Genomic DNA, 20,618 nt, shown 5'->3' with positions numbered 1-20,618 from the left:
GATTGCTCCGTAACTCGGGGATGGTTCTCGGAGTTAGACGACAAGCCGGAGAATTAGAGTGATGTAATTGGTCCACATGGGCCACCATCCCTCATCCAGCCAAGTGCTCTCACCTGACCTATTCCTAAGCAGGGTCGCCACAAATTTACGCGGATCTGATAAGAACCGACGTCAACTCCTCTGCCACCAACTCGTCACTCCTACATCTCCCCTCACTGTCCATCATACACCAAAACACCAAAATGCAATCTATCAGAACTGCCCTTCGCATGACCAGCGCGATCCGTCCCGGTCTCGCCGGTCGCAATGTCGTCCCCCCTGCTATGGTCAGGGCCTACCACGAGAAAGATACGTACCCTAGCATGACCTCGGTTATGTTCTGCAGGCTAACTTACTCAAACTGATCGATCACTACTCGAACCCCCGCAATGTTGGCTCTCTCAACCGCAAGTCCATTGACGTTGGCACCGGTCTCGTCGGCGCCCCCGCCTGTGGTGATGTTATCCGCCTTGACATCCAGGTCGACGAGAAGACTGGAAAAATCACCGAGACCCGTTTCAAGACTTTCGGCTGTGGTTCCGCCATTGCTAGCTCAAGCTACCTCACAACCTTGCTGAGAGGCAAGACTTGTAAGCTGTTTCCGAATCTTCCGCTTGAATGGCGACTGACAACTTTGCAGTGGAGGAAGCCTCCAAGATTTCCAACACAGATATCGCCTCTGAGCTTTGCTTGCCGCCCGTTAAGCGTGAGTGATTCGCCTCAATCACTTTTTTATCTCGATTAATTTTATTTCTTTAGTGCACTGCTCCCTCCTCGCCGAAGACGCTGTCACTGCCGCCATCAAGAACTACAGGTCCAAGAGAACTGCTCCGGCTACAGACCTCGCCGGGACGGCTAAAGAGATCCCCAAGGAGGCGGCCGCTACAGCTTGAAGAATGTTATTGAATTTTCGGTGAAAAGGAGCAGAACGGAGTTGTTGATATACCTGGTTAAAAGTCCTGAGCCCCGACTACCAAATTGTACGGAGTGGGGTGTTGATATTGTCTTGGGATTTGTACTTTAGTCACACGGTCTTTTCATTTCTATCTCATGGCGTTTATGACGTTAGATATCCAATGTGATAAATATTAAAAAAAAAGTTTAAACCACGTTTCTAGTCATAGTATGGTAGGAGAGGGGTTTTGGCGTAAGTGCACACCACATTTTGAGATCGCTAGATTTATACCTGTATAGGTCTGACGACAGCGATCTAAACCTGTTTATGCATATCTGGAACAAGCGTTGGATCTTATCAGATGCAGAAGCATCATACGATCCATGTGCAGGGCCCAGACGGGTGACTCAGCTCGCAAGTTCCTCAGGGGCGACGGCCTAGAAGGGGCTGTGTCCATGCTTGAGGCAGGCCGCAGGCATCTTCTCTACATATGGGCGCCTGAGTCATTGGACCCTTGTTGTGTCATTGGCAGGAGGCAGAACGGAGACACCAGCACTCGAACTCAGGCGACGAACCTGGGATATTTTTTTTTGGTGGATACTACGGCTATATATCGACGGGCCATACAGATCTCACCTTTTACATATCGTCAGAGATGGAGTGCACTAAATCGCCAGAATGATGCCGCTGATGATATAAATTGATCAACAACAGTTTCCTGCGATCTTCAGTATCAACCATCCAAACGAAATGAGAATTCACAAAGGATACGACGTTACTCTCCCACGTTGAGTCATCGTCAGCAATGGGTGTTCTGAGCCACAATCCTCACCACCGGTCGGGGTCCCAATCTGGTTTAGCTTCCCGTCGGGGTCCCGAAAAGGGAAAGGCGGCTGCATCAAGGCTTTGGGGTCTGAGCCTCCCAAGGCATCCCCCAGTTTGAGCTGGAGCTTCTGCTTCATCTTTTTTAATTATTTCTCATCCTCTACTCATCCGAGCGAGAGACCGCTATCTCCGTGCGACTTTGCTTCTTGCTCTGTTCTCCGTCAAGCGCGGCCGCCGTGACTTATATCGACGCTCTTTCTACACATCGGACACCCGTCCCGCATTTGATTATCAGCCTCAGGCTACACTTCACTGTGCCAGACCCTATCTACTCCTCCAGACACTCTTTGAACCCCGAATCCCTGGAAATGTCTGCCGACCAATTGCTTTACCCAATGGAGTTCGACAGTCTCTTCCCGATGGCACCTGAGAACCTAGGCAGCAATTCTACCTCCGTGGACTCAGTATCTCCGCGAGAGCTCGAGCAGTCGTTCACAGACGCCGACTTCACGAATTGGGAGTCCGACTCCGTGCTGTTCTCGCAGGCTATGTTCCCTGACTTTGCAGGGCTCGATGCTCCAGTACCTGGGCTGGACCAGTCGCTGGACTTCGAGTCGTTCATCAACCCCAACGACGTCCTGCAGCCGATGCCGCTATCTCAGCCCCAGTTCGCTGAGCCTAGCTTCGAGACTGCTTGGCTTCCTGATGCTGACTATGCGTCGTCATTCCGGTACATGGTGGAGTCGCAGGCGGCTCTGGACACTCGTGCCTTCTCACAGAAAGAGAAGCGCCGGGATGCATCGATTGCTCTTCACATGCAGCGAATGCAGAATGCACCACTGCCAGACCCGAACACTCCTAGCCTCTCCAGCAATCATCTCTCATCCCCTAACTGGTCCGAATCATCTCTCGACTTCGCGCCAATCGGGGGATCTTCTCCCAACATGAACCCTGCATCCGAATCACAACAGTCGTCCCCTGCTTCGGAACCTGGGGCTGCTTCAATGCAGCTGGTACTGGACCTCAACATGAACACCACCGCGAACGTCCCGAAGAAGCAGAAGCCTAGGTCGAAGGCTCAGAGAGAGAACTATATCAAGGCTCGGAAGTATGGAGTCTGCGAGAAGCACCGAAAGCAGCATAAGAGGGTAAGCCGTTGTTCAACCTGCAGACGACGAGCCGCATAACTAATCAACTTCGACAGTGCAACTGCCTTGAGAAGGCGGCGGCTGCTGGTCTCAGTGCCAATGCTTCACGTGTTGGAACCAACACGATAGCCGGCCCACAGACTAACCACGAGAGAATAATGGTTAACAAGTCGCCTCAACGCTCGGTACAGAGCCCGACAAGCTCTACGGAGAGCGGACTATCCAGACCGCTACGCCAACCTGTAACCGTACCAGCGCCAGATCTTTTGCCGACTCGACCACTGGTTTCTCCAGGCGGAGACCAGGTCACTAGACCAAGAGCCCTACAACAACCGGTCAGGGTATCCCGGCCGGATCTGTCGCCTACGCAGGCTTTGGCCCCGACGGGCCGCGAACACGTCGCCGTCCGACAGACGGTGAAGCTACAAAAGCCAAATGTCTCTCTGACTGGATCGGAGCAGACAATGGCTCTACCCACAAGTCACAACAGATCCCAGACAAGCGGCCTGAGCAGGCCTGCTGGTCTAACAAGATCGATTGCACAGAGCGCATCGCTCCTAGTAATAGGCCGTGGCTCGCTCGAGACCCCAGCTGCCTACAGAGACAAGAACAGCAAGAGCACACTACAGTCCGGACTGAGAACCAGCGACTCTCGCCGGACACCACGCCAGCTTGCGGATGCACGATCCGTTGTTGCAAGCCGAGGCGGTCTCAATGTACGCCAGGTACAAAATACAACCCCAAGCACTGCAGTTACCAGAAACCAGGAAACTGCTCGCAGCTCCACAAACGGACTGCTATCGCTTTGGGAAAGCTCTCTACAAGTGTCTCTGTCAAGTTGGACAAGCTGGAAAAGCTTGGCCAGCTCTGCAAGCTCGTTCCTTGGCCGTCTTGCTATCTCTTCTTCCAGATTTGTGATCCAAGCCAGGATTGGAATGGGTCTACTTTCCTAGGCCTCGAATCTTCGTCAAGGGACGGAGTCATTCAGATTTAACCTTTGTATTCTGTCGATGGGCTTTGCAAAACTGCAAATAGTGTTTTTTTTGTGAAGTCTTAGCGAGTTTCTGATACCTGGATGTTGTTTGTGCGGTCTATTTTGAAGCCAAAAGTCTAGATAGTTAATCTAATAGATGCCTTGCATTGATTGAACGCCCTCTTTACATAACTATACTTTTGTAGATCGTAGATTGTTATTCCCTGTTCATAGACAGCTGGATTATGCGCGGTACCTGAGTCCAAGATCAGCCCCGCTAGCAAACGACCGCAGTCTCCACCGCAAGTCCGGGGATTCCCAAGACCTCGGGACTCAATAATTGAGCAACCACCAGGAGAAACTTCACATTTGCTACTTACAAGCTTCAAGTCTCTCTAATTGACCTTTACTTCAGCATGGCGACCCAAACAACAGCGTCAGCCACAACCACAACCGGCCAAACCAACCCCTCCCCCTCCAGGTCCACCGAAACACACTTCGCCTTCTCAACAATCCCAAACATCTTCACCCAATCCCTCCCAGAAACCGACCCCGCGAAATTCAACTACGCAACCTCAAACTTCGGCCTCATCTCGCGCTCTTACCCTTCCGACCCTCCATCCCCTCCCTCAGCCTCAACACAATGGCACCGCCTAGCATCCTACATAACGCACCTAAACACCTCGTCCCCCCAAACCACAAGATACAAACTCCTCATCCTAGGCCGACACGGGCAAGGCCTGCACAATGTCGCTGAGTCCCGATATGGTACGGAACTGTGGGACTGCAAGTACTCGCTTCTCGACGGCGACGAGACGGGGAATTGGTTTGATGCGAGACTTACGGAGATCGGGAGGGGTCAGGCGCGGACGGCGAATGAGGCGTGGAAAGGGCAGATTGGAAATGGGATTCCGAGGCCGGGGGGGTATTATGTTAGTCCGCTTTTGAGGTGTTGCGAGACGGCGTGGATTACGTTTGATGGGTTGGGGAGGGAGCTTGGGTTTGGGGATACGTTTAGGCCGACGGTTAAGGAGGTGAGTACATATAGCATAGCATTCTGGCATGATATATGATATAATGGGCTGGGCAGAGGCTAACTTAATTGTGCTCGCAGCTCCTCCGCGAAACACTAGGCCTGCATACCTGCGACGCGCGCTCTCCGAGATCAACGATTGAAGCCGCATACCCCTCATACATATTCGAAGAAGGTTTCAGCGAGGAAGATCCCCTCCACAAGGCTGATCTCCGAGAATCAGACTCCGCGCGAGATGCGCGGCTCTACGAGTTCCTATTTGGTATTTGGAATACCGATGATAATGAGGTTCTGTCGCTTACTGCGCATTCGGGTGCTATCACGAGTATATTGAGTGTTGTTGGGCACAGGAAATTTGCTGTTGAGACAGGGGGTGTTATTCCTGTTCTTGTTAAGGCGGAGAGGAAGCAAGGGAAGGGGGAGGAGAGGGTTGTTGAGCCTTGGTTTGGGAGGCCGTTGTGTCCGGGAGAAAGGAAGTAGTACTCAGGACATAGTACACGGTAGATGGTAACATGGGAAGATTTATGTAGTGCATTTCGTAGTGTACATAGTTTGAGCTCTGGACAATGGCTAGACATAGATGCCACAAAAATGAAAAGATGCTATTCCGGCCCAGGCGGAGTTGCTCCCATATGAAGACAGACAAATGGTGTAGATAATACAGAACGCCAGAGGAAGAAAGACATAGTGGACTAGGTAGACAGGACAACCCGATAAAACAGACTACCAGCTATAATACTGGTTCTGCTGCGTAACAGGCCGATCCGGCAACTGAGTCCAGAGCTTCGCCTTGCGCTTGCGCAACTCCTTCGTCTCGCGATCCTGCCACTCGCGAATGCGCGTCTTCTCTTCCTTCAGCAGGACGGAAAGCGACGTCCAAGGCTTGTTAAGGATCTCGATTCTTCCGCGCGCGCGGTGGTTCCAGCCTTTCTCGAAGGGGCCGCGGTTCACCCACGCTTGCGCGATGTAGATGCTGCTTGGATCGGTGATGGTTTTCTTTTCGCCGGTTTTGGAAATGATTGTTACGGGTTTAGCGGGAGGAGGTTTGATTTCTTCGCCGTCGGCGTTGACTGTGGGTGCGGCGCCGAGACCCATTCCTGAACGCACGATGGCTGTGTTTTTGGCGTGCTTGAGGTGCTCGAGAACGGACTTGGCAGCTTGCTTCTTGCTGAATTGCATTTGCACGATTGCTTCGTCAATGTTCTTTCCTGCGATTTGGCGAGCTAGCGGGCCGAGCTTCTTAATGGAGGTCTTGATCCAGACGGATTTTGCGAGCGATTCACGCTCTGTCCGCATGATGATTTCCTGCTTTGAGAGACGTCCACGGTGTCGGATTTCACGAACAACCATCTTTCTCTGCCATCGGATACGGGCCTTCGGGTTGGGATCAAGGACAGCATCCATGTATTGCTTGTTACGTTTTTCGACGCGCCATTCGTCACCCTCCTCTTCTTCACCCTCCTCACCCCCTTTAGCCGGGGTAGCACCTTGCCTCCGGGCGGGTGTCCGTCCGGATGCCGTTAGCTTAGGACCGGCCTCATCATCAGCGAAGATGGAGTCCGCGCTGAGTTCACCTTCTCTTTTTGGGGGCGCGGCGGTCTTGCGGACGGTGGGTTTGGGCGCGGTGGACTTTCTGTCGCCGAAGAAGAAGTTTTTTATTGAGGATAGGGCGGAGCCGGACTGTTCGGGTTGAGATTCGGGGTTGGAGTTCTCCGGCTTGTTGGCGTTTTTGCCATTGTTAGGATTCTCGGCGAGTCGGATGGGGGTGTATGTGAGTGTGCGGCGAGGAGCGTAGGGGAGGCCTGTCCGGGCTGGAAGGGGGGAAGGAGGTCAATTGAGCTGCTGACAAAATAGACAAGTGTGTAGGATACTTACCTGACCGGATCAGCTGCCCGTAGGGATGTAGAGAGGCCATTGTACCCGTAAGGACGAACACGAGCTGGATCTGCTGAGGCCGAAAGGAAAAAGTTGGTGTTGGACGGTGCGAAGTTGGTTGGTCTAGGCTGCCGTAGACAAGGTACATTGCTGTCTTTCAAATAAGGCACTAAGGCGGTAAGGCAGTCAACCACTCATCACATCTCTCCGCACCACTAACAGCTCCGTCGTCATCTACAATCTATTTTGTTAGCTGGACATGCGATATACGATATGGGATTTTCGACCTGTCTAAACTCTACAGTCTACATTTACCACATGCCTAGTCCCGCTCGCTAAAACTACCTCTAGCACCTCGGTTGCTTGGTTGCAACCACGACAACCCGATTGGGAATTATGCTTTGGCGAAAGACGTCTTGTTTAGCGTTACTGGAACTCAACCGGAGTGACAAGACTCGATGTCTGAGGTCGGAGGACTCGAGATTCGAGAATCCCAAATGCCGGTCGCGTCGGCTGTTACAGCAGGATCCATAGGGAAGGCCGTACGGGAACCGGGTTGTGGACCTGATATGGATGATGGCAGTGCTGGCAGTGGCAGTGGCACTGGCAGAGCTTGAAGTCAGGCGGTAGTCTGTGCGCTGTCTGTTGACTGAATATTACTAGCAGTGTGTTGGTCGGAAAGGAGTAATTTGGCGATATTGTATGGCTTTCTTAGCCGCAGTGCTATGACGTAGGGAGCAGATTTTGCATATCGCAGTATACCTACAGTGTATCTTATAGACTACCTACAGAGAGTAGGTAGGTATAGGCAGTTATTGGGATGTACAATTCTATAGTCTGATAGCACAATCTGAAACGCAAGGACTCTTCCCAAAATCCAGCAGCGATCCGGTTAGGAAACAAGCACGACTATCAATAATCAACCTCACTTGCTCTCAGTTGGCCCGTTTCTCTGCCGAGCTCTGTCTTTTGTCCATCTCCACTACGACCGTCGATCCACTGGTTCAGGTTCTGAGTCCAACTTCGCTCGTCAAGTCTTTTCCTATCCTTCCTTTCCTCCAGGCTTTCTCTGTATGTTGTCGCTGTCTCCCCGACCGCATCCCCCAGTTTCCGCCGCTGACTGTTTGTCTCTACAGAAAGCTTCTCCCCCGCTAGAGCGCGTCCTCTAGCTTCTCTCCCTCCTCCTTCTTCCTCCTCATCCTCCTGTCTCCGTCTGGATCGGCCTTCGTCTTCAGTATCCGGTGCTTGAACTCGTCCTTCGCACGAGCCACCCGTCGAACTTTCTTCGATTCCGCATCGGTAGCGGATAGGAGAAGAGCCTAGCCTCTGAGACAGATCATCTGGAGTGGTTCACTTTGTTTTTTTCCGGTCGCCTCGTCTGCTCGCTCGTCTCCAGTTAGTCCGCCTGCGTATCTGAGACAACCCGTCCAAGCGAAAAAAAGACAATATCCACACATCGGCCGTGGAGCTGGGACCGTATAGAACCAGGGCAGGAATGGACTCGTTGATGAGGAAACTCTGGGCTGCTCTTTAAAGAAATTAACCTTCTTCATCCCGTTCTTCCCTACCTCTCTCCCTTACGTCAGCACCTTACCTTGCTGCCATACCTCGCGCCTTCCTTGTCCAGTCCATCGCCATCTTCGAGGAAAACCGATTTTGACGATGGACATCAATTCTCTTCTCTCCCCGCAGGATGCGAACTCACAGTCCGGGCGCTCAACGCCCGCAGCAGCAGCTCAACCAGCGGCGGCATATCCCAGCAATACTGCGGTTCCGCCGTCCGGTCCAGCAGCGGCAGCTCAAAAACCGCTACGTAAGAGTCGCGCCGCCGCGAACCGTCCCCCCATGGCTTCCTCACCGCTCGCGCAACAAGTTCATGCCCCTCCCCGGATGCCTGAACCCTCGCCGCCGTCCTCGATGAGTCCTGCCGTTGGACCTAGTATGGGTGGTGGAAGCGGAAGCGGAACACCCCCCGCTGCAGACCTTCAGAATTCACGCCAACCTTCCACGCCCGGGATGGATACCCTTGCTGACCTCGCATCTATGCAACACCATCAACCGCCGCGGCCGGGCGCCGCTATCCTTCGAACCGAATCTTACGAGCATCAGCTCTCTCCCTCAACGATGTACCCCAAGGTCAACCAGGTCTCTCACAACACTCCTACTCCTCGCTCCTCATTTGATATCGCCATGTCCGACGGGCCCAGGGACACTGCCCGGCGAAATTACGCTGCTTCATCGTTAACCCCTGACGGTCGACGAATGGCGACCGAGCTATTTGCTCGCATCCACGTGAACCCACAATCCTACGACGCGCACGTCGAGTTTATTCGTCTCTTACATGATGGTTTTGTGAACCACGTCTACCCCCCTAACAACCCCGAAATACACAATGAGCCCCGCGACTACGATCTCCTGAAGGATATGCGGACCGCCCGAGAGGAAATGGACAAGCTTTTCGCCCTGGGCGAGGATCTCTGGGCAGAGTGGATTCAGGATGAAAGTATGCTGGCATCCTCTGTGAACGAACGGATTGCTGTGATGGAACTGTGCCAGCGATCGATTGAAGAAGAATACGGCAGCACCAAGCTTTGGGCCATCTATGGCGACTGGGTCCTGTACCTTTACAACGCCGCGCATGGTGATGCAAACCAGAGTCACTGGTCTGAGGAGGACAAACTGGTAGGCCGCGAAGTTTTCACCTGGCAGAATGTTCTGGACACATGGCAAAGGGGCGCCGATGCAACAAGATGGCGGATACACGATAGCCACCTCGTATGGGACCGGTTACTGGAATTTTCAGTTCGTGACGTCTCTCGAAGCCCGTCCCAAGAAAAGGCCGAGCGCGTACGCGAGTTGTTCGATGTCCGACTGCAGACCCCTCATGCGACCTGGGACCAGACGTTCCAGGCGTTCTCCAGTTTCATTTCAACCTACTACAACCCGAACTATGAGGCCATCATGGCCGAAACGGCAGGGAGATACGCCACCTCTGCCAAGGACCAATACGTCGCCCGCGAAGAGTTTGAGATTCGCCTCCGCAACGCAACAGAAGCTGGCGACCGCGCTCAAGAGTGGTCAATCTTCGCGGAATACATTGACTGGGAGCTCAACCGCAAGAGCCGGAGACGTTCAAATTTCGATCTCGCGAACGCGGTCTACCAACGCGCAGTTTTGCGATTCCAAACCGACACGAATATCTGGGAGGATTATATCATGTTCCTGATTGACGAGGCGATGCACGGGATTCGGCATACCACGACCATCTCCGCTCTTGATCGCGCGACTCGTCACTGCCCTGGGTCCGGTACACTGTGGTCGCAATATCTGCTTAGCTCAGAACGCGAGGGCCAAAGCTTCACCAAGATTGCTGACATCAAGCACAAGGCTACTTCCACTGGCTTGCTCGATGTTGGTGGTCTGGAAGAAGTATTGAAGGTGCATACAGCATGGTGCAGTTACCTCCGCCGGCGTGCTTTTCTGAGTGAAGCAACGGATGAAGATTTGGATGTCGCTGAAGTTGGCATCCGGTCTGCGATTGAGAGTGTCTCAGAACTTGGGGAGAAGAAATACGGTCGCCAATACGAAGGTGATCCTCTTTTCCGCCTCGAGCGTATTTACATCCGCTATTTGAGCGAGAGTGGCAGCTGGGATAGCGCACGGGAAGCTTTTAAGGGTCTTGTTGGACGCCGTGGAAACAGCTACGAGTTCTGGCTCACTTACTACCACTGGGAGTTGGTATCCTGGAGCAAGTTTGTCCAAGGTGAAGCAACCGTTGATGCTGCCCGTCGAACCCCGAACCCCAGTTTTGCTACGGCTGTCCTGAAGCAGGCTATTCGACGAACGGACCTCGACTGGCCGGAGAAGATCATGCAGACCTACGTTTCCCATTGTGAAGACTATGAAGACTCGGAGGAACTACAGCTTGCAGTTTTGGAAACCCGCAAAGCGATGCGCGCTATCAACGCTCGCCGCGAGCGTGAAGCCCGTGAAGCCGCAGCCCTCCAAGCCCAACAACAACAAGCAGCAGCAGCCGCCGCGGCGGAGTCGTCAGAAACACCCCAACCAGAAAAGAGAAAGCGAGAAGAGGAGGCTACGATGAATGGCCTCCCCACCAAGAAGCCGCGAGCAGACGCAATGGAAGTTGACGAGCCAGTCGCACTTCGACGTGATCGGGAGAACTCTACGGTTGTGGTTAAGAACCTGCCCCAGGGTATCACCGAGCACAAAGTGCGGCAGTTCTTTCGCGATGTAAGTAGTTTCCATTTCCTTTATCTGACGTAGACTAACGTTTATAATAGTGTGGTGCAATTAACGGTGTCAGGATGCTACCCGGTGAAGACGGTAACTCGGAAACAGCCATGATTGAGTTCAACTCGAAAGAGGACGCATTTGCTGCGCAGACTCGTGATCAGAAGAGCATTGATGGAAACATCATCCAAGTCCAGTTCAGAACCGAAACGACTTTGTTCATCACCAACTTTCCCCCGACTGCCGACGAGAAGTACATTCGGGACCTATTTGGCAAGGTATGTTCGCTCCTGTTATATTGAAGTTTGTTAACTAACCTTTGTAGTATGGGGAGATTCTCGACGTTCGGTTCCCGTCTCTCAAGTACAACACGCACCGCCGATTCTGTTACTTGCAGTTCAAGACCTCGGAAGCTGCTCACAATGCAACTGCTCTGGACGGTTCGACAGTCGAAAACGGGCTTCACCTCGGGGTGAAAATCTCGGACCCAACCCGCAAGCAAGACCGACAGGGACCGATACACGAGGGCCGTGAAGTCCACGTGGGAAATGTTCATTACAAGGCGAGCGAGGATGACCTTCATGAGCTGTTCTCTCGATTCGGTAACGTGGAGTTGGTACGTCTTCCGAAGACGCTTGAGGGTAAGCGCAAGGGTTTTGGTTTCGTTGTGTTCAGCACCAAGGAGGAGGCAACTGCGGCGCTGGCATTGCAGGACACCCCGATTCGGAATCGCGCAATCCAGGTCAGGATCTCTGCTCCTCAAGGGGTGAAACGCAACGCTGTCACTGTTGTCTCTCGTGTTGGTACGTCACAGTCTCCGGGGCCGGAAGTGAACGGCGCAGCGTCTCCGGGCGAACTGGAAGAGCCTACTGGGGAGCGGAGGGATCGAACTCTCGGCTTGATGAACGTTCCTGATACGGTGAACGATGCCCGAATTCGGGCTCTTGTTGAGCCGTATGGAAAGCTCGTCAAGATCATTCTGCGCCCTGACCATCAAGGTGCGATTGTTGAGTTCGCGGATGTCAGCGATGCGGGTAAAGCGGCTCTGGAACTAGAGGGCCAGGAGCTCTCGCCAGGGCGGAAACTCCACATCGGGCCAGTGGCGGAGATGCTCAAGCAGACTGCAGAGAGAAAGGGACCCGCTCAGCCGACAAAGCCGAAGGACAAGCCCAAGACCTCATTCCTTGCCCCAACAGCACCCATCAAACGGCCACCGCAGCCTGGCGGCCGAAGTGGGAAGCGCGGGCATCTGGGGGTGAAGCGCGAGACAGGGCAAACAAATACGACGACAACGACAGCAACGAATGCCTCTAGCGAAGGCAAGAAGAGCAACGACGACTTCCGAGCGATGATCCAGCGGAGTCAGGGGGGAACATAATGAGGGCGCATGGCATGGCATGGTTGTAACGGCTGCATGACGGGTCTCTACCCTATAATTCTCTTTCTGATGACGGTCTCCATCTTCGGTTCTTCTCGTTTCAATTCGCTCTGCACCCTGTACTCTATTCCCATTCCAAATTACCTTGCATTTATGTGTTGCGTTGCCGTCGCTGGATGACGGACGGCAGTGTAGACTATATGTGATTGTTTTCGTTGCATTTTTTTTTTTTTTTTTTCAGATTTCTGGGCTGAGACGGCGGATCCAGTGCCGCATTTACAATTAGAGTTTCATTCAGGTTAGCTTAGCTATAGCTCTCTGCTTTTGTTAGGGGTACATTCAATGACGTCAGCGACAAGTTGCGATGAAGATGAAGCTATTCAAGTCCTCTTTTTTCTATTCTTTGAAACAGCCAAGCTCGTAGCACATACTCTGTAATAGTAGCTGGATTAGTATCCTGGCGCTTTGACCTAGCGTACTTTCAGCGACAACTGTAGCAACTGGAGTGTCAACGCTGATAACGAACTGCAGCTAGCTTGTCGTATGACCAGTGGGCGCGGCAGCAGCGGCACAGTCGGCCATTATTGGCTGGCAAGGGGGCGCGAAGCAGGATTGACAGAATTCCAGAGATCAGATGAGAGGCTTGCAGCAGTAGTAGTAGTGATAGTCGTTAGAGAGAAAGTAGTACAAAGTCTGGCCAGGACTTGTATGTCGCGATCAGGTGCATTGGATTAGTCCTGCTCTGGTGGTGTCTGTGCTTCCCGCTCTCCTCACTTCCACTTCCCTTTGCATGTAAGCCTGTTGCTTTCTTCAACTTTCCCTGACTCTTGACATACTATCTGTCGCATCCGTTCAGGAGTTCAGGGTCAAGTTCAACTGTCTCCACACTCCGCCGCATCCGATTCCGGGGTATCAGTCTGTCATCACCGCAACGGCCGCCTGCGTCATCTTCCATCTCCGCTACACCACTCCCACCTCACCTCCCCAACTAACCCCCTTCTCGAAGTCCGCAAGATGGACTTCCACCTCATCCCCCGCGGCGAAGACCGCAATTACACAGGCTTTTTAACGAAAACAATTGTCTACACCGCGTCGCTGGTTGTATTCCTAGCCGGTAAGCCAACCTCCTCGCTCAGCCAAACCCCCATTTATCCAATACTCATTAACAACCTATTTACTGTGTAGCATTCGCCCTCTCAATAGCCTCCGTCTCCGTCCCAAACTGGGTCTCCTACCATTCCCACCACCCAACATTCCACTACTCCTACGGTTTACACCGGCGCTGCTCGAGTTTAACAGATACATGTGAATCGTTTCCGCGACACGATGACTGTCTCGCTGAAGAGCGCTACTTCTGTTCTATGTGGCGGACGACCGGGTTCCTGATGAGTTTCGCGGTTGTACTGCAGGGGATGAGTGTTGTTACGTACATCATTGTTCTCTCTGGTGGGAAAAGATTACGGGAGGAGGGGTGGAAGACGTTGAGTATTCTCATTCTTTTGTCGGCTTTCGTACAGGCTGCTGGGATGGCTATTGTGGTATGTTGGATCCAGGTTCTCCCATTTTATCTTAATATCTGTTTTGAGGTTGGAATCGCTAACGTGATATTTTGTGACCCGGGCAGACATACCTAGTTGATAACGGCGAAGGGCCTTTCTTCCCGGGGTGGCGCCTTGACGAGAGCTGGATCTATTGCACGGTTTCGTGGTGCATCAGTGTGTTTAGTGCTGGAGCGTTGATTGCGGCAGCGCATAGTTTGCCTAGCGAAGGGGGATATGAGCTCATCCCGGACAATTCATGAGGACGACATACCCAAATTTCAACATACCCCGTTATCACGCTGTCTTGTCGCCGGCTTCTTCTGCAATCCCCGTCAATGTCAATCTCATGGCGGCTTTATGCTTATTTGCGCCTTTTAACGCCTTCGATTAGCGCGCTTTTCTTTCTTCTCCATCTATCATCTGTACACTGATACCGTGGCGAGGCAGATATGATTGGCGTCGTTACATTCCCGTTTCTGATCCAATCTTTTGATACGCATGTGCAACTGGTGCTGTTTTGCATCGATTTTTCCCCGGCTTCGGCTTCGGTGCCAGTTTGGTTCAGTTAACACTTATATGATATATAGGCTGGCGTTAGGCTTAGGCTACGATGATTATGATTGTTCGGATCACGCTTTATGCTACAAATGACATAATATTGCTAATTATTACTTCTCGCATGCCCTGGAATATTGGCTGAGTCTTGGGTGCATGTCTATTGTGATAAACAACCCGAACTTCAACAGCGACACCGTTTAACATGATCGCAAGACCGATAAGACATCAAATTGGCAATTCATCGCTCTTACAATGCCACATGAAATCCCAAAATAAACCCAGCCCAAGAACATCAAAGCAAAACCCTTACAACCAAAGCACCCAAAAGCACCATCGGGAACCATTGCAAACTCGTTACGCCTCCTCAGCAAGATCCCCCCTCGATCTTGCCGCGGTCTTTCGACACGCTGATAATGACATCAAAGACCTCGCCGCAAGATGAAGAGTCCAGGAGCGGTATCTAGTGAAATCGACCTAAAGTTGGCCTTGACGGACGTGGATGTTTTCGTTGGCAGTATATATTTTCGATCGGCAGATTCGGCTGGTTGGGTGTAGGATACCATGTTCATATCCATATCCATATCCATATCCATTACGTTTCTGTTTCGGTTGTTCATCCCCTTTACGCTCTCGTTTGGGTGTCCGGTGTCAATACCATGGAAGCCTTACCGCCATCGCCATCGCCGTCGCCGTACCAAACTCATCTATATCACCTGTTACAAATGGAGGCCCCAGGGATCATGGCCCACACCCTGCCGAATAATATCTCAGAGACGACGCTAGAACCAAAGCCAGAGCCAGAGACCCGGAATCATGCTTCTTGTTGGATTGGAGATAGGTAGGTAGGTATCATAGCATCTGTCCTGTTCTCTGGGTTGCTTCCCGTGCTCTCCAGCCTGCGAGACGATTTAGTTATTCCTAGCTCCAACTTCATTTCAGAGGAATTGATGCTATGGATGGGACGGGACGAATTGACTCGTTGACGGCAGTGTCGGCGGCGGACAGGTATATGGACTTGGTGGTGGTATTGGTGGTGGTGACGGGTACGGATGAGCATGTGTGCACAGAGAGAGCTGGTATATTGACTCCGTCATCTTGATATCCTTCTGAGCTTCGATATAGATAGTACTGGAGACGTGGCATGAGGCATGAGGCGTGATGTTCAAAGCCGATACCGAGATCAGAGATTGAGGGGTGGCCGTATTAGGAATTCATAGACAGGTCTATCTGGTGAATTCATAGTGTAAGTGTGGATAGGCAGCAAGTTCTCATACTAGGTAGATCTAGACCCAAGTCGACTATCATATGCCAGATGCAAATCAAATAGAATAAGTCAATCATTCTGGTTCAAGAAAGAGATATAGTACAACAAATTTGAAGAAAAAACGGAAGGTTGAATAGAGAAGCCGAAAGAACTGGCTGCAGATACATTTATAGAGCAGCTAGAAGAAAAAAGAAAACGGAAAAAAAGATCAATTCCCAAACGCCCGAAATGCTTTTCATCACTCTTATAGTCATTTAATCTGGTTCCGCCATATTGCCGCTCTTTTTGTTTGTTTGTGCAGGGTATCCGTTTGTATGTAGTATGTTTTATGAACGCAGATGCAGTTTGCAGTATGCAGATAACGCTAAATAGCATACCCAGTAGGTCTAGGGACATATTTCCGCATCGTCCCTCTAGAACTGAATCCAACCGAGCCAATATCGATCGAATTGAGTTCACGGCTCAGCGCGTCCTGGGGACGGCCCGTTGGTGCACCAATGGGTACCTTTGCTGGAATAGGCGGCCCGATAGCAGCAGGCGCATACATTGGTGATGGCGCAGGCGAGACAGAGTGTCTACGGACCGTTGGCTGAGGAGATGGCGTGCTATATGTGCGACCATGCCTGGTGCCCGTGCTGCCGCCGAACCCTGGCCGGCCGCGGCTGTAATCGGCCCCGCCAAATTCTGTACGAGACATGTATGATGAAGTAGGACGTTCTTTTGGCGGTGCTGGAGGACCTGTCCGGGGTGTAATTCGTGCGGGTGCATTCTTGAAGCGCACGATCACGCCGGGCTTTCGCTTTCGATCTGGCTCTGGAGCCCAGGTGTCGGTCGGTAGATGATCGGATGGATCGATCTCGCGACCGTCATCACCGATAATGGGGCCGTCGCCTCGCGCTGTTGCGGCTTCGTCGCGTCGTGCAGCTTCCATGGCTTCCGCTGGCGTCGAGTAAGCTGGGGCAGGATCTTTGGTGATCGAAGAGCGAGATGCACGTGGGTTGAACGAGTCGAAGGAATCTGGCGAGAACGGCGTCTGAGAGGATGAAACCGTTGAACCCCGACCTCTCGAAGGTGGTGGCCGCGGGCTGACCGATTTCCGAAGGACGAGCTGTTGACTAGGCATGTCGCCGCCATATGACCTTCGAGTGACCAGTGACCGTCGGTGGTCTTCCGCAGGGTGATCCGGGTACGGCAGCGCAGCCGGGGACGGGTCGCGGCTTCTTCTCGGAGGGAGATCGTCTTCGAAAATCTGACTGCGTCTGCGGATCTCGCGCACTACTCGCTCCGACTCGGCATTTGCAACAACTGGATCAAGCCCAGCGACTAGGCTGGGCGGCATGACTGGGTCGTTCGTAACCGGATGGAGGCCTTGGAAGTTGTCCTCGAGCATCAGCTCCGTAGGCTGGGGGAGGGTCATATCTAGGGTCCGCGGTGCGTACTCTGGGGAGTAAGCTTTGTACGAAGGAGTTGGTGACGGTACTAACTGCTGGCTAGTGTGAACCAATCCTGACCGGTGAACGGGCGGGGGAGGTGGCGGTCCATCCTCAAATTCATCTTCCACGCTGGGCTGCATTGCTGCATACTCAGGGTGGTATTCACGCCCGGAGCGGCCAGGACTGCGGCCTCGTTTAGGGTACGAGTTGGCATGCCCGCTGTCTTGTGGGTATTCCAGGCGGTGTCGCGAGGACACGCTGCTGGCATGATATCGAGCCTGAGGCTCGTCATACGCGTACTGATCTTGGTACGCATGGCCGTAGTGACTTGTTGGCCGAGGAGCTTCATGGACAGGCATATCTGCCTCGTATGGGTCCTGCCGGCCGGATAATTCTTGCCTCATAGATCGATAATCCGCAGGAGGCGCATTGGCGTAGCCAGAGCGCGGCCTCACATAGTAATCCTCCCGGGAATAAGGATCCTGTGGGTAACCCTGCGGCTGCCGCCTCGGAGGAGGGTTATTCCATTGCTGGAAATCGTCTGGAGATTCGTACGTCCGCGGACGCGTCGGCGGCACGTCATATCCGGACATCGGAGGAGCAGTACGAGGAGGAGGGGCGTAATCCATGCCAGAGCTGGAGGGAGGGGTGGGGATGCCACTGTAAGCCGGTTGAGATGGCATAGGCGCTGGGGCCGAATATGCTTTCTCAGGCGCAGGGCGCGGTGCTTCAGTAGGCAACGGTCGTCGCTTGACCTCCTTCAGCTGACGTGGGCCTGACAGCGATGACGAGGATGACGGTGCCGGCGACGGCACAACAGGAGTCGGAGGGGTCGGCCTGCTGCTGGGCTTGGGCGCTCTATCTGTCACTTGTGTACCCATCCTCCGCTCAATAACAGCCAAATCTTCAGGCCTTGTGTCGTAGTAAGTCATCTCAAGGCGGATCTCGCCGGCATACTTCCCACGAAACTGCAGGGTATGCCATTGATCGCTCTGACTGCCTCCGGGGATGATGAGGTCTTGCAGGTCGATCCACGTCTCTCCGATCATATCGGTACGTTTATCATCGTTGAAGACGGACAGTTTCAGTCGAGTATAATCGGGGGAATCGTGCACAGTAAAGCGGAGTTCCTGGTCCCTATACGAGATTAACCGGTAGTCTCTTCTTCGAGTATTCAGTATACCTACCACTTGGGCGTTTGGCCTCCACGGAGGTCGGTGTTGGTTTTCTTGGCTTCCTTTCCTAGTCTCGCTGCGCAGTAAGGGTTCTGCTTGCCCATTGTTTTCCTGTTGGGGAGGTTCTTTGCCCGGTCGACGACGGCCACCAGGGTACCAATGGCCGGACCGTCGACGGACATGTCGGCGAAGATGCCGGCAGCATGGCCCACGGTAGTTGATTGAAGTGTCATTATGAGGCCTTGATGGTGAAAGAGAGTGTCGAGAGCAGGCTACCACATCTGTCAAGGTCGAGAAGTACTAGCAGTGGAAGCACTCGAGCAGACGCGGGACGCAAGGCGGAACAAGGTACAAGGAGCGAATGGGTTGAACAAGGGATGGAAAGGGAGAGGCGGGGGATTTGTACAACTGGGATCAATGACAGCAGGGGAGAAGAGAAGGGATGCAATTAGACAGGAGTTGAGACTTGGAAAGAAGAGAGATGAGACAACAACAGAAAAGAAGAGGAGGGGATTCAATCGCGTCCGCTTATCGAGTGTCTGCCCGTGATTGGCCAAGTCCCGGATTTGGGAGGCTGGGGGGTGGCTGGTGATGGGGCACTGATGCGCTGTCATTGGCCGATCGCCTGTTCCTGCATCGAGTGATCCTGGTCCGACCCACATGCGATACCGTCTGTTACGGCAAAATTACATACATAAACCTTAGATCCTGCACAACACAATGCACAACTCGACTGGGAATCCTGGTCTGCCAAAGCAATGTGGTTGTGAAGAACAAGATCTAACACTGGACTACAATAATACCAAGATCAGATCAAAGCTGTTGCCTGCATAAAAATAGATCGAATCAAGAACTCGGCAGCCTGACGTGATGATCTCGCTAGTGATGCGTTAGCCTCCACCTAAGCCCTGTCACTGATGGCCCAGAATCCTGTGGAGTTTTGCCTGCAGCTGGCGTCTCTTTCCTATTGCATATGGAAATGGCAATATGACGCGGCGGTCAGCCTCTGCTTTTACAGTTCGACAGCTACCTTAGCTACCTACTCTGTAAGATACCTGGGTTCTCCTTTGCCGCTGACGGCCCGGCGCATTGGTCTCTATCCACATCTATGTCACTACGAGTCAGAACACTGCTTCAAAACTTGGAATCAAGAGCTCAAGACACCTCGAGACGGGAATGACACTAAAGCCTCGTTTCAGGTCTACATCTTAATCTGCTGCTGGGATTTACATTGTGCCTGAAACGACCCACTGGCAACCCCATTCTCGGCTCCAAGCCTTCGTCGGTCAACGGTGCCGGGTGCGCAGCGCTGCACTCCAGTTTAGGTCCACTATTGACGACAGTGGTCAGTACCGGTGGACTGAGCACGAACATACGAGGAAGCCTATGGCTATTAACTAAAGCTCGGAGCTCGTATTTGGTTCGTAGCTTTGTGGGCGATCATTCCTTGATTTTCGACGGCTCGGAGATGAGGATTGTTTGTTCGGCCGGATGTATACTTTGGTACTTGATGGGTCTTTCCATTTGTTAGCTCCAGTGTTCTATATGGACTTTGGTGTATGGAAGGCATTATCTTGCTGCTCGTCGTATGACCTCAGCGGAACCTGCAATTCCGATGGTAATTGCGTAGAGTGCACTCCGTGCGAGCAGAATCAGTCTACAGACAAAGTGCGATGGTTTCGATAATATATATTCGAGATAAAACGAGCCCAGATGGATAGGCAAGGGACTTCTAGAATTCCTTTCAGGGATTGATCAAACTGATCTGAGCTGATCGACTCCGAGCCAGTCTGAGATATATATTGAGGTGGCTGGGGTTCCACTCTCATATATCAGTGCCTTTCTGCCCACCCACCGCTTTCGCTTTTGGGTGCGCCACGCTTTCTTCGTAACCACGCATTCTTCGTCGTTTTTCATGCTTTTAAATATTTTGAAGCTATTCACAACCACAACATGCCTAAATCACCTGAATACAATGCAACCTTATTGGCTGAGGCTGTTGCTTTTGCCCAGGCACAAAAAAACGCGAAAAGAAACATGAATATCACGAAAATTGCGCGTGATTTCAAGGTGTCTCCAACAACGCTACGAAGCCGCCTGTTAAAAGCAAAATCGCCAGCCACACCAGCTACTACAAAGCGGAATGCATTGCAACCATATCAGGAGAAGGCTTTGATATCCTGGATTATACAAATGAGGAATTGGAACCTCCCGCCGACCGCTTCTATTA

At 52.5% G+C, this 20,618-nt stretch overlaps 7 protein-coding genes across 7 annotated transcripts; 5 read left to right on the top strand and 2 right to left on the bottom strand.

Annotated features, from left to right (window-relative positions):
• Nucleotides 1-183: 183 nt before the first annotated feature.
• BDV14DRAFT_185756 (putative iron-sulfur cofactor synthesis protein (Isu1)) lies at nucleotides 184-1,172 on the top strand. The gene is made up of 4 exons (XM_073770715.1): nucleotides 184-348; nucleotides 402-629; nucleotides 680-745; nucleotides 799-1,172. The coding sequence occupies exons 1-4, from the start codon at nucleotides 243-245 to the stop codon at nucleotides 930-932; spliced, it is 534 nt and encodes a 177-aa protein (XP_073621858.1). The 5' UTR covers nucleotides 184-242; the 3' UTR covers nucleotides 933-1,172.
• Nucleotides 1,173-1,913: 741 nt separating this feature from the next.
• BDV14DRAFT_185751 (uncharacterized protein) lies at nucleotides 1,914-4,051 on the top strand. The gene is made up of 2 exons (XM_073770714.1): nucleotides 1,914-2,907; nucleotides 2,964-4,051. Exons 1-2 carry the CDS (start codon nucleotides 2,128-2,130, stop codon nucleotides 3,858-3,860), a joined length of 1,677 nt encoding a protein of 558 aa, XP_073621857.1. The 5' UTR covers nucleotides 1,914-2,127; the 3' UTR covers nucleotides 3,861-4,051.
• A 178-nt stretch (nucleotides 4,052-4,229) lies between these two features.
• On the top strand, nucleotides 4,230-5,638 carry BDV14DRAFT_23199 (histidine phosphatase superfamily). Its single transcript, XM_073776338.1, has 2 exons — nucleotides 4,230-4,914; nucleotides 4,995-5,638. Exons 1-2 carry the CDS (start codon nucleotides 4,297-4,299, stop codon nucleotides 5,391-5,393), a joined length of 1,017 nt encoding a protein of 338 aa, XP_073621856.1. The 5' UTR covers nucleotides 4,230-4,296; the 3' UTR covers nucleotides 5,394-5,638.
• Nucleotides 5,637-6,828, bottom strand: BDV14DRAFT_194211 (mitochondrial 54S ribosomal protein uL22m; the record flags this gene model as incomplete). Its single annotated transcript, XM_073771899.1, has 2 exons — nucleotides 5,637-6,724; nucleotides 6,789-6,828. 2 exons carry the CDS (start codon nucleotides 6,826-6,828, stop codon nucleotides 5,637-5,639), a joined length of 1,128 nt encoding a protein of 375 aa, XP_073621855.1.
• Nucleotides 6,829-8,450: 1,622 nt separating this feature from the next.
• BDV14DRAFT_206178 (U6 snRNP complex subunit PRP24) lies at nucleotides 8,451-12,417 on the top strand (the record flags this gene model as incomplete). The annotated part of the gene is made up of 3 exons (XM_073774868.1): nucleotides 8,451-11,039; nucleotides 11,090-11,317; nucleotides 11,365-12,417. The coding sequence occupies 3 exons, from the start codon at nucleotides 8,451-8,453 to the stop codon at nucleotides 12,415-12,417; spliced, it is 3,870 nt and encodes a 1,289-aa protein (XP_073621854.1).
• Nucleotides 12,418-13,185: 768 nt separating this feature from the next.
• BDV14DRAFT_23211 (uncharacterized protein) lies at nucleotides 13,186-14,269 on the top strand. Its single transcript, XM_073776339.1, has 4 exons — nucleotides 13,186-13,209; nucleotides 13,274-13,531; nucleotides 13,603-13,955; nucleotides 14,042-14,269. Exons 2-4 carry the CDS (start codon nucleotides 13,432-13,434, stop codon nucleotides 14,216-14,218), a joined length of 630 nt encoding a protein of 209 aa, XP_073621853.1. The 5' UTR covers nucleotides 13,186-13,209; nucleotides 13,274-13,431; the 3' UTR covers nucleotides 14,219-14,269.
• Nucleotides 14,270-16,144: 1,875 nt separating this feature from the next.
• BDV14DRAFT_206176 (uncharacterized protein) lies at nucleotides 16,145-18,621 on the bottom strand (the record flags this gene model as incomplete). The annotated part of the gene is made up of 2 exons (XM_073774867.1): nucleotides 16,145-18,350; nucleotides 18,401-18,621. 2 exons carry the CDS (start codon nucleotides 18,619-18,621, stop codon nucleotides 16,145-16,147), a joined length of 2,427 nt encoding a protein of 808 aa, XP_073621852.1.
• Nucleotides 18,622-20,618: the final 1,997 nt, after the last annotated feature.

Source organism: Aspergillus stella-maris (assembly GCF_047715825.1).
Source record: "Aspergillus stella-maris strain CBS 113639 unplaced genomic scaffold BDV14scaffold_124, whole genome shotgun sequence".
NCBI lineage: Eukaryota > Fungi > Ascomycota > Eurotiomycetes > Eurotiales > Aspergillaceae > Aspergillus > Aspergillus stella-maris.
The sequence above is the reverse complement of the archived record's forward strand: the minus strand, read 5'-3'. Positions and strand labels throughout refer to the sequence as shown.